Here is a 12,669-nt window from a genome sequence, read left to right on the forward strand (position 1 = left end):
TGAAGATAGGTGTCTGGGGTGTTTTGTGTACAGTGTGAGCATGTTTCTGAAGTAAAACCCATTTTAAATAATTTTCGTCCAGTAAGGTGAAATCTATGTAAGTACTTTATATTGTATAAGTTGAAGATTGGCATTTTTCGTCATGAAGTAAATGTTTTTGCAGATTTGTGTCCAGAAAGTGGCATCGGGGGCAATAGATAAATCTGATTCCCATTTAACATTTGGTATACCTAATGTATTGTCTGATTTTGATATAATTCTGTATATTTTGGAGAGTAGTTTTTTAGAAGAAGAAATATTTAATAGCGCTGATATTGGGAGGGGGAGGTCTAGATTAATTGTCCTAGTGTCAATTTTTGATTGAATTGATGATTTGATTTGTGAGTATTCCAAAAAACAATTGCTCCCAATGCCGTATCTCTGAACCAAGTGGGAGAATGGTGCCAGGTTATTATTATGAAAGATATGCTGAAGTTGTGTGATTCCCTTTTCTGCCCATGTGCGTAAATTGAGTGGCTTCTTGTTAGCTGTAAAATCTGGGTTATTCCAAATTGGGGTGTATTTAGATGGTGCAAGAGGAGAGTTTGTGATTTGATGGAATTTCCACCATTACAAGATTTCTAACAGAGTCAGTCACTTATTGATTTTTTTATCTGTTGGTATTTGATAGAATCCATGATGCCATGTGTCTAAACAAGATGTCCAGGACCTCCGGCAGAAATATAGGCCCACAACATCAAAAATACAGCAGTATATTTCATTGTACACATGGCGTACTTTTTATCCCTGTGTTCACCAAACCCATCTTGAGTGTTTGCTGCTAAAAAGCTAATTTTTTAGTTTCATCTGACCATAGAAGCCAGTCCCATTTGAAGTTCCAGTCGTGTCTGATAACTGAATATGCTGGAGTTTGTTTTTGGATGAGCTAGGAGAATTTTTCTTGAAACCCTCCCAAACAACATGTGGTGATGTAGGTGCTGTTTGACAATTTCCTTTAAGGTTTTCTGACCCCGAGACTCAACTATTTTCTGCAATTCTCCAGCTGTGGTCCTTGAAGAGTCTTTAAACACTCAAACTCTCACACACGTCCTCTTCCAGGCAGTTTTCTGTTGATTGGAAATTCTTAATGATTGCCCTGATGGTGGAAATCAGCTCAATAATTGAGCTTCACTAATTTGTGAAGCTCAATTATTTTTTGCTGCACATCAGAAATATATTCTTGGTTTTTCACATTTTGATGGATGATTAAGGGAATTTGGGCTTTGTTTTCCCTCCTATTTACTGTATATTTCTGTGAAACAGGAAGCCATGGCTGGATAATTTCATGTTCATAATCACCCTGGAGTACTCAAAATTGTGAATAAGAATGGGAATATACTTCAGAGATATTTTACTCATAATAATTTCTAGGGGTGCCAATAATTGTGTCCAACATGTATTTGAGAAAAACATTTATTTCATAATAATATTTCCACTCAATTTTAAATTCCTATTATCCAATGAAACGTTAGATTTTTGTGAATTTTTAAAATAAAAGATCAAAAGGATTAACAATGCAGATTAATTTTCACAGACTACTTTGATCATATTTACCAAGGGTGCCGATATTTTTGGCCATGACTGTAAGTCCTGAGCTAATCTAACTTTAAAACTATTGCTGCCTTGCAGGCACTGGTATTTCCTTCAGGAAATCTCTTTTTCTGTCCCTCAGGAAAGTCAATAAGTGCTACCGTGGCCGCTCCTGCCCCATCATTGTGCACTGCAGGTATTTTAACACATTGATGCGTTTGAGGAATTAAAGTTTTGTTTTTATGAATTGAAAGATAAAGAGCGTAGTTTGATAAGATTTAAAGACAAGATGCAAAAAATGCATTTTATTTATTTAGTTTTGAAATAACAACAGTATTCTTCTTGTATATGGACTACTGCATTGATTCTGAATGTGCTGTATGTTCACAAATGGCACATAAGATGTTTTATCAGAGCATATTTCTCACAATATCACCCTTCTGTGCAGTGATGGTACAGGCCGGACTGGAACATACATCCTGATCGACATGGTTCTGAACCGCATGGCTAAAGGTCAGCACATGATGGAAACTTGTAAAGCTTGTAAAGAAATAGTTAGTGTTTAGGAAAGTAGGGCATACTGAAAATTGTTGTTTGTTGTTTTGTTTTTTTCTCAGGAGTAAAGGAGATCGATATTGCTGCAACCCTGGAACACATTCGAGACCAGAGGCCAGGAATGGTGCGCACCAAGGTAATGAAGGGCAAAACAGCAGAGCTGAGTCCCATATAAAAAATCAAAGCACTAATGTACCCATAAAACACCATAGTATCAGTAACCTCTCAGTTGCAGTGACTGCTGTATATCTTTTTCATTGGTGCTGATAGTGTTATTAAAAGAGTTGGAGTAGTGGATTGTGAAATAGAAATGCTGATCTATGCTTTTCCTCTCCTCAGGATCAGTTTGAGTTCGCACTGACCGCTGTGGCTGAAGAGGTTAATGCTATTCTCAAAGCTCTACCGCAGTGAAATGAATGCCCATGACCGAGCAGGCTCACAAACGCATACATACACACTCACAAATTACATAGCAAGTACATGCATGTGCATGAGTAATCAACTGGTCGAGTATTCGTTCTACACCTAACTACTTAAATAATAACGTAATTGCAAATTGATTTTCCTTTTGCTGAAATGAACACTCTTACTAAAATCCTTCACTTAAATCAAGCTAGCAAGTTACAGCTAAAGTGTGTTAGGTTGCACTGTGCTATAGAGGGGTGAGAGATTTTATTGTGCAATATTTTAATCTTTATGGTTTTGGTTCATGCGTTCCACTAGATAAAGATCCACTTTTATGGTGTCAAGTGCTAAACTTCAAAAGTTGTGAGAAACAATTTGTGCAGCCTTTTTTTTCCACAGCAGATTCTGCTATTAGCAAATTAAAATGTCAAATTATAGCACTTGTATTTCTGAATAATATTAAGTTAAATGATAAATAGGTAAATATCAGATATAGAACATTAAAATTAGATTGGTGTGGGTATCTGGGTGAGTTTTTATTATTATTAAATCTTGAATTTTTTTTTTAAGAAAGGCATAGTTTAATTTATTTTGTGAAACATCAGCAAACGTTATGTACACTTGACTTCAAAATTACTCAGTGCCATCCCTACTCATTTTTGCTGCTTTCCTGCACTTAACCACTCAAAACCACATATCCAACCAGTTCTGCCCAATATTACCTTCCTACAGCATGTAATATCAAATCTCCTTTAAATTCAAGCTCACACACACACACACAAAAATATACTACTTGGACCTATATTTAATCTCTTCAGGGTCTGATTTCTTCCTTGCCTTCACTCTTGGTAACAAAGATATAATTATCTAAAGGGAAGTGCGTTTCTCCGTGCTTGCTTTCTCTTACGCGGCCCTCTGTTTCACCGTGGTGATGACTTAGTCCTGTTACGTACACTTCATCAGTGTTATGTGAGTTTGCTTCACAATCCTCTTGTTTACTTGGGAGGAAAAACAAAAAGTCATGAGCATAAGCGTTGCTGTTGTTGGGTCTCATGTTCAACTTAAGCCATGGTCAAGTGTAGGCTTGCATGGAATGTGTGCCCTTGCATGTTTATTCATTTCCATTTCATAGTTTTAATCTATTACACAGAATTATGACAACTGCCTGCACAAGCAGAATATAATGTGGAATAAAAGTGCACAGATTCCATTGGATCCTACTCATGTATCTGCTGTTCATCCCAGTGACTCCACACATTTCTTCATTTCTGTGACAAATCCATCACACTCAATTTCAACATGCTGATCTGCTGTGGGAATTATGGTGAAGCCAGGCAAAGCTTTTTTCCTTTCCTCCTTGGTCAAAATCTTTCTCTACTTTTCTCTTTCTGGTTATTGTGGTCAGCTTAAATGTTCTATTCCTCTTGCAAGTCGGTAAAAAAAATAAAAACAAAAATATATAATAGAATACAAAAAACATTTTGTATCTTGTGATAACTAATAAAACTTGTGAAGTGATGCAGAAGCATCACTGTGTACATGTCTTTTATTTATTCCATGTTTTATTTGAATTTTATTTTCAATTATATCTGATATAGTGAACCATTATGTGTTGCATATTAACTATACCATTAATTTCTAAATGGATTCTTCTGAAATTGAAGAGAGAAACCGAAATTCTATTGCTGGAGCATATTTGTACAATTTGTAACAAGAATAATTAAAAATAACATTCATATATGTATTGAATATCAAAAAGGGTACTCTCGTTGCTTTATTATATCCCTCTCAGTGCTATGATTTTTACCACATGAACCATGACGGCAAGTCCTCACTGTCCTTGTGTCTAAATAAAGCCAGAACACAACTCTTAAGATACATCATGTTTTATTGGCAAAATACATGTTAAGTGGTTACATTTGAACTTAATACACTGACGTTATAAAGAGTGAATTTGAAAAAGATTGTTAAAAAGAAACAACTGTCTACTTTGGCACAAATATTGAAAGCTGTTTTGAGTAAATATGTTTTACTCCTATGTTCACATATTAGACATTATACTGGCAAATCATTTCAAAATACTCATACTATATATATATAGTAGTTTATATATATTTCTCTGGACTTTCAGTGATTCGGTGCTCTTCTTGGCGTGCATACTGTACTTGTCTGTAACTTCCTTTAGAGAGACATAGTACACAAGATGAACTGCAAGAGGAAATTGAAGATAGTGTTACATGTTACAACAGCTTCCCATAAGCTTTCAATGAAGTAATCTATTTTACTTCCACAATTATTAAGTGCAAACCAGCTTTTCCAGTTAAAACCATCTCTGATGTTAACAATTAAGTGCCAGCGAGGCAGAAAAACAGGCACTAAATGTGACAAATTAGTTTAATTATCACTTACATCATCATACTGGAAGTTTACCATTCCTTGTTGCATTGTATCTCTCCTCTTGAAGTTGTCTGTTGAAAAAAAAAAAAAAAAAGTTGCACATTGTTTAATCATAAATACGTATTTAAAAGACTATTAGTATTTAAACAATACTCAATGTAACTATATTCAGTACAATTATAATACAGTGTTATGGATTTGCATTGCTCCCTTTTACAAAAATCCTCACCTGTAAGTGCCCTTAGTCTTACACAACACGCCACATAGTCATCAAAGTAGATCCTTCCTGACCTGCTGTAGCGTTTGATGATTGCGTTCAGAGCCTGGGGGCTGATTTGGTACCCTGTGCAATCATGACAAAATAATCGGATATATCACAATCTTAGCAACCTTTTGGTGCAACTGTGTTGGCCAAGAGATCCCTTACAGGAAAATATGCATTGCATCCTGTAGTTTTCAGGTTTTTTTATTTTAAATCTCCAAATGAGTGACCTATTATTTATACTTTGAGATATATTTTGCCCTGAGACCTAGGTACTTTTTAATCTCAGTCGACAGAAACCGAGTTATACATCTATGAATGTTCCCACTCACCCATGTTAGCCATGCACTGGGACATCTCATGAGGTTCCACCGTTCCACTGCAGTCCCTGTCCACCATTGCGAAGTTCTGCTTCCAGCCGTTTAGCACCGCAAAGAGTTCTTTAAACTCATTGAAACCCATCTTTCCAGTGTAATCTCTCTGCACACACATGGTTAAAGAAACAGCCACAACAAGGGATCTACTGGGTTACTAGGACTAGCATGAAGCAAACTTTTGACTCAAGTTGGAGAGATAAGAAGAGTGCCAGATCGGTTTCATGTTTCTGAAGGATACATCCAGCATGGCAATCATAATCCTGCAGGTTTCCAAACTGAAGGCTGGGGTAAAAAGAAGTGAGATGATCAGTTTAGACACCCAACTCTCAATAGAGTATTAGTAGACTAAAACCAAGTAGACCTGTTCTTGAAAAGTTACTTAAAAGTCAGTCAAATGTCTGTTGATCATCAAAATATAGTGTTTAGCAGATTAACCCTCATGTACTGTTCAAAAACAGGTGACTTCCTGTATGGTCCGTGTCAAATTGACCCGTACTGGATTCAATGTAATTCCACAAAAATGACGACATATAAAAAAAACCCATACAATCAATAAACTTTTAATATCAGTATTTTCCACACATTTCAGAGAATGAATATCTGAATTTATGATTTATAAAAATGTTTTAACCACTATTTTTGACTGCCACTCCCCCAGACCTGTGAGATGTTTGCGATTGTACATTTTTTTACGATAATATCTTGGTCTAAACTTAAAGTAATCTTGACAAATTATATATCATTTGAAAGGTTTCGGACTCTAGTTTTCATAATTGCTGACTGTTTTCCAAAGAAACGACAGAGCAATAGATAAATAGCGATAGATTCTCCATTTGTGATATGGTGCCAAACACACTCTTATTCTATACGTATGTTTTTATGTGTTTTAGAGATAGAATTCAAATCAAATATTAAAGTTACTGCCCAAACTATTTCTGAATAGGATGTCTACTTAATACACAATAAAAATTATGGAAATATATAGTTCAGAACACTCAAACAATAAATAGAAATCAAGAGTCCCTGTATATCATCTAGTGGAAACGTTTGGTACTGCATCCACAAAATCGTACTTAAAAGTTCATTTTTTGAGATATCAACCTAAAATTTGGCACAAAACTTGATCAGATGATTGGCTTTCATTTTCTTGACGATTTGGTGGTAAAATGTTTTGTAAAATTGCTATTTTATATAAAATATAAAAATATATAATTTTATATTTTCATACATTTAAACTTCTATTACTTTTTATAAATGTACTTTTATAACCGTTTTTTACTTCTACAATAACCTGTGATGTTTCACCTTTAAAAAGATACCAATCTTAAGTCTGTGCTCTGAAGTATTCAAGCTTAATAACAATTTTAGCTAGAAAAGTCATTTTTATGTCTATGCTCAAAAACTGTGACTTACAGTTAAAAGGCTAAACAGTTTTGTTTTCACAAACTTTGAAATTAAAAAAGTTGTTAAACTCATCAAGGCGGGACACTAGGAGGCACTTCAGGACTAGAGTTGAGGAGTTCTGAAATACAACAAAGGAATTTGTTGTTATTTTGTGTGTATTTCAGTTGCTTTTGAAAGGATGCCTATGCAGGTCAAATTGACCCACGGACATGCTTCATAGGATAGTAAAAAACTAAAATAAAATATAACCAAGAAAATTTATTATTTTAGGTCTGTAGAGTTGCCTTAGAGCATTAAAATTGACGGGTCAAATTGACCCAGGAACAGTACGAACATAACTTTTTTTTTTTGGACATGTCAAAACACATCAGCGTGAAACTTTGCATGCATGTTCATGATCCTAAATGAGAATAAGTCACAAAATGTAAAGAATGTCATCAAAATAGAGTGTTACCAGATGATCCACTAACTCTTTTTATTTGGAACTACAATTTCTATTTCTACTCTGTACTTACGAGTGTAGGAGCCACTGATTCCAGTCTGGGTGAGGCACCTTTGAAGTTCTTCAGCATCAACTTCACCATCCTGATATAATAATCAACAAACACTACATGAACAACATGAGAGGACAGAAAATACATTTTATTCACATTCACACAGGCTGCTCTTACCTGACCAGCTATTGCTGTGAAATAGCCCCACATTGGGTCCTGGGTAGGAGGAGGAGGAAATGCCCCAGGGTAACCCCCATATGGCTGTCCTGGGTAACCACCTGCAGCAGGAACCCCTGGCATTGCCATACCCTGAGCAGGAATTCCATGCATTGGTGGACCACCAAACTGCAAGAGAAAGAGTTGTACTTTTAAGTATAGATGCACCAAAATGAATGTTTTACCAAAACACTGAAACTTTTTTTGGTTAAAAATTATCCTAAATCAATATTTGAGCAAATACATAACCTGCCAGTGTTCAAAACTATCGCCTTACTTCAGCCCGATTCACAACGGTTAGTTTATAATCATGTTTTCTAATTTGAGTGGTACTGGTAGCAGGTTTTCGCGGGAAATTCAAGCATGCTGCTGCGTCATTACGTCACGTCTGTAAACATAAAGACGTTTTTCTGGCTAATAGGCTATAGCATGTGACTGAGGATCCTGCAGGTGGCGGATCGTTTATAGCCTTTTCTCACAGCAGCTAGAATAATTAAATTTATCATTTTGATGGCGGATTGTAATCCAGAAAGGATTATCGGTTTATGAAACAAGTGAATTCAATTAAATTTATATTCCAGTTTTAAATGTGCTTCTGATTACAGATAGCCTGGGAATACACAAGATTTCTATTTGAAAGAAAACCAGTTCGAAGGGAGCATAGTTTGGTTTTTGGGTTAAAACATTTTCTTAATATGAAATTCGAATGGTATGACAATTAGATATTAGACTGTACAGAAATTGAAATCTACACGCTAATACACACTATACTCATAGTTATGCAATGCTGATGTTGTTATCATTAATAATTTGAGAAAAAGTATAACAATAATAATACATTGCACGGTTTGATGTGATATGAGCTAACCGATCTTTAGATTAAATCACCATTGATAGCACGATTTATTGTAATGCTTTTTTCCTCATTTGGACAGAACAAACATGGCAGACTTGTTACTTGTTCAGATGGCAATATACGGTGAAATTCTTATTTGGGTCATATATTCCAAGACATAGGCTAGAATCTGTGAGTGCGAAGTACCCTGACAGCTACACATTCACCTCATTAGTTTAATCCGTGCTGGAGCCGTGCCGACTCACAACCCCACGCATGGAAGATAATTCTGCAAAAAGCTGCAATTCCAGGTTTTCAAACAGAGATGGCGACAAAGAGGCAAAACTTACGGACTGCAGCATGCTCTAAAGCACACGGCGCAAGTGCACTCAGGGCGTGTCCGAATCCACTTTTGCTAGTTTAACGACGGGAAAACGGTCGGCGCGCCCAGGCGATTTTATTCAACAATTTGTCTCCTCTATGTCAGCGTAGCGCCATTTTGGAAAATATCCACTGGACGCCAGCAGCGTACGCTGTTCTGTGTCAGCCACACCACAATTCACGCTTTGAATTGAATGAAAACAGCGCATCCGTATGGCGCGGCTGACACACTGCTTGCGTTCAGTGGATATTCTCCAAAATGGCGCTATGCTGACATAGAGGAGACAAATTGTTGAATACAATCGTTTTTTTGTTTTCTTTGAGTAGAAAAAGTGTTCTCGTGGCTTCATTAAATTTAGATTGAACCACTGATGGCAGATGGACTATTCTGACGATGCTTTTCATACTTTTATGGACCTTGACAGTGCAATTTACTATGCAGCCAATGGGACAGTCACAAGCCTCCTGGTTTTCATCCAAAATAACTTAAATTGGGTTCTGAAGACGAACGAAGGTTTGGAACGACATGGGGGTAAATGATTAATGACAAAATTTTCATTTTGGGGTGCAGTATCCCTTTAAGGCACACAGACTGAACGCATCTCCAGAGAGAAAACGGATCTGCTCATGCGCAAGCAAATAGGTAGGCTAATTCTGATACACGCAATGACTATCCATTATGACATGCATGATAATTTTATATTTATGTAGCCTACACAATAATACTCTTTTACACAGTAATCCTTTATTTTTTTATATTTGGCATGTTTGTGTGCTACTGCGCGTCCCTGTGTGTAATAAGAAAAGTGAACGCGCGTTGTGGACCCGCCCATATGTGCATTTTCTACTAACGCGCTCTTTAAATAAAAAAAAAATAAATAAAAAAATATTACGCCATTGTCTTTAGACTAGGTTTGAGTTGGTCTATGGCGCAGTCTATTTTCAGTTCCTCAAAATAGCAACGCCCCAACAATGCACCTGAACGCACCTCTTTTTTTAGACCAGCACGGCGCAAATGCATTTGCTATTTAAACAACCGCAATTATGTGTGTCAATTATGCCAAAAACAGACAAATTTGTGGACACTGAATGGCTTTCCTGAGGTAAATGTAACATACATTACATTATTTACAAGCTATTTTATTGATGGCTTTCCACAGTTGAAACACTGATTGATTAAACATTTTAGTAAATTGTACTTGTTCTTTGACACCTTCTGATTTTCATTCATGTTTATTTTGTGCTATAACTTGTAGCAAACAGGAAGAGATGATTGGTTCACGTGCACTTTGGACAAGTGTTGCCAAAAAAATAATAAAAATCTACATTTATTGTTTGAATTTCATTTATAAAACTTGACAGAATTTAAAAGCCCACAATTTGTTTCATATCAAAGGTAACAAAGTACAAAGCCTATTTCAATTACTGAATGGTAAGCACACTAAAACAAATTTATAGTTCAATTTTGTTCATACATAACCTGATAAATGCATAGAGTAAAATACCTCAGTTAATCCAAATGAAGACTGATCAAAACCAAGAATTAAAAAAAACTTTCGCTAAATATTTTCGGTTGACAAAATTTCTGTGCTTCGCTACGTTTAAAATGTTTTAGAACAAGGACTGTCATTCAAATTCAAGTGGTCCGCCCATGACAATAGCCCCATTTACAACTAGAATAAAAAGTGCAATCCAAATCAACCTTTAGTTTCTGTTCAAAGAACACTGAATACTGAGTAATGTATTCCAACTGCTAAATACTGTATGAACATAAAATTAATTCCACTTGGAATTGCTCCACAGCTCACAATTACCTAATTATACTGATAACAAATATGATTCATCTGACACGTCTCACAGGGTTTTACCAAGAATACAGACAAGACAATCACTATTTGGACTAAATAAACTCCAGCCTACATGTTCATATAGTTGAGAGGTTGATGCATATATAAGTGTGGTTTGTGTAGTAAAGACCACGCAGCTGTGCATATTGCTTTTATTATCCAAATTATCCTATGTTTGTACTAAATCAGACAGGTTGGATAAAGCAGAGTCAGGACCAGAAGCAGAAAATGCCAATGAAAGTCACTATATTTAATTTGTCAGGGGGAAATTTCTCAGTAGTGATCGGAGATTGCATTAAAATATACTGTGACATTAAAAAGTAACATGCTAGCATGGGGACCAAACATTTGTTTACAAATTCTAATAAACTTATAAAATAGTATTAAACTGAATTACTTTGTATATTGTTCATTATTCTGCTACCTGTATTTGACTAAAATCTTAGAAGAAATGTGAATAAATTGTACCTTTAGGGCTACAGCAGCCTGTTTTAAATATCTTTGTACCTTATTTACCTCTAAAACGTATACTTTAAGTGTGCATATGTACCTTTTAGTGATAGATAAGGTACAAAGTTGTCCTTTTAGGGGAAATGCACCAGTGACAAGCTTGTTAATATAAATAATAATTATATAAACAAATCGATATTTGTATAATTTTTGCACTTTTTTTTCCTGATAGCGTAGATAACTAGCATAATTTATTTTCATATAGTGAATTTATTTTAATTGATTAATTTATTATATTAATATATTAAGACTTGTCTTAAGCATTAATAAAATATATATTTTAAAATGTATGCTTAAAAGGGGAGAAAACATTTGCAGTAGGGTAAAAAAAAAAAATTTTAAAAATTTTTTTGTCCTTATAACGGTAAAAAAATGTTGCCCTGTATCATTAGTTAAAGAATCATTTCTGACCCGGGGTCATTTACCAAATGACTTGCCGCGTGTTATAGTTTATGCCTAATTCATATGAAAGAAAATTTAATTTATTTGATGAAACTATTTGTGGCGCAATAGCATGCTGTATAGATTTCTCAAACAAGATCCCATCTCTCTTAAGCTAATTATCAACGTCTTTTACATTTTACAAACTGCAATTGAACATAAAAATATAAGTGATACTTACATTGTTATATCCTGGATACGCCATACTTTATGACTGCACTTGCGAATAGAAGCGACCTAAAAATGAATCTTATGTGAAAGTTTTCATGCAATCTCTTCCGTATTTGATTGTAACCGGAAGTGATTGGATGACGTAACTAGGGCAAGACGCGTAGACATACGTATCTATTGGTAAGACTTTGATCGGTGAATTTAAGTTTAATGTCTATATTTACTATGGAGAGCGTGTTTCGGATCAGCTAGCTCTAAAACAAAACCAAACGTACAGATTCACGGAAGTCTTCTGGCCATCTGACTGATAACCTTCGTGGCCAATGCATTTTTACTTATTAAACACGTTGGTTCATCATGAAAGCATTAGTTACGCCCAAAATAACCACAGACCTGGTAATTAACCTAATAGAGTTACTCCTCTCGTTAACATGAAATTCTGTATTCGGTGACATCAACCTGCCATTTACGTTAAAAACCACCAGTCGGCGCTATTACACTAAAAGTAGCTAGCAGCTCATTTACTCAACCAAGCCACCAGACTTTTTGGAGGTATGTTTTGGGCCGCTTCCTTCCTTTCAGGATGTTTTTGACGCCATAACTCAACTCTTAAAAAATAAAGGATGTTTATGCGCTCCCATGAAGAGCGTTTAACATCCACGGAAACTTTAGATTGTTCCTCACGCTCAGAAAATGTTTTTTTAATAACTGTAAACCGAAAGTGTTCTTAGGTAAGCCCAAAATCTCTATTTGTTAAGAACTACATTAAAAATAATATTTATTAATAATTTATTCTTTTATTAGA

General features: G+C 35.3%; 2 protein-coding genes across 2 annotated transcripts in view; one reads left to right on the forward strand and one right to left on the reverse strand.

Annotated features, from left to right (window-relative positions):
* Positions 1-4,068, forward strand: part of LOC306878911 (receptor-type tyrosine-protein phosphatase-like N) — a gene marked incomplete at its 5' end in the record, with an annotated part of 30,222 nt that extends 26,154 nt beyond the window's left edge. Inside the window, 4 exons of the mRNA XM_079431508.1 lie at positions 1,712-1,765; positions 2,018-2,082; positions 2,187-2,260; positions 2,464-4,068. Of these exons, the coding sequence (XP_079287634.1) occupies positions 1,712-1,765; positions 2,018-2,082; positions 2,187-2,260; positions 2,464-2,535 (265 nt within the window). The 3' untranslated portion in view covers positions 2,536-4,068. The remainder of the gene's footprint in view (positions 1-1,711; positions 1,766-2,017; positions 2,083-2,186; positions 2,261-2,463) is intronic.
* Positions 4,069-4,401: 333 nt separating this feature from the next.
* Positions 4,402-12,337, reverse strand: gca (grancalcin). Its single transcript, XM_079431509.1, has 8 exons — positions 11,875-12,337; positions 7,641-7,808; positions 7,485-7,554; positions 5,804-5,847; positions 5,521-5,668; positions 5,156-5,269; positions 4,939-4,997; positions 4,402-4,737 (listed from the first exon to the last, which is right to left on the reverse strand). Exons 1-8 carry the CDS (start codon positions 11,896-11,898, stop codon positions 4,711-4,713), a joined length of 654 nt encoding a protein of 217 aa, XP_079287635.1. The 5' UTR covers positions 11,899-12,337; the 3' UTR covers positions 4,402-4,710.
* Positions 12,338-12,669: the final 332 nt, after the last annotated feature.

This window comes from Barbus barbus (assembly GCF_936440315.1).
Source record: "Barbus barbus genome assembly, chromosome: 13".
Classification (NCBI taxonomy): domain Eukaryota; kingdom Metazoa; phylum Chordata; class Actinopteri; order Cypriniformes; family Cyprinidae; genus Barbus; species Barbus barbus.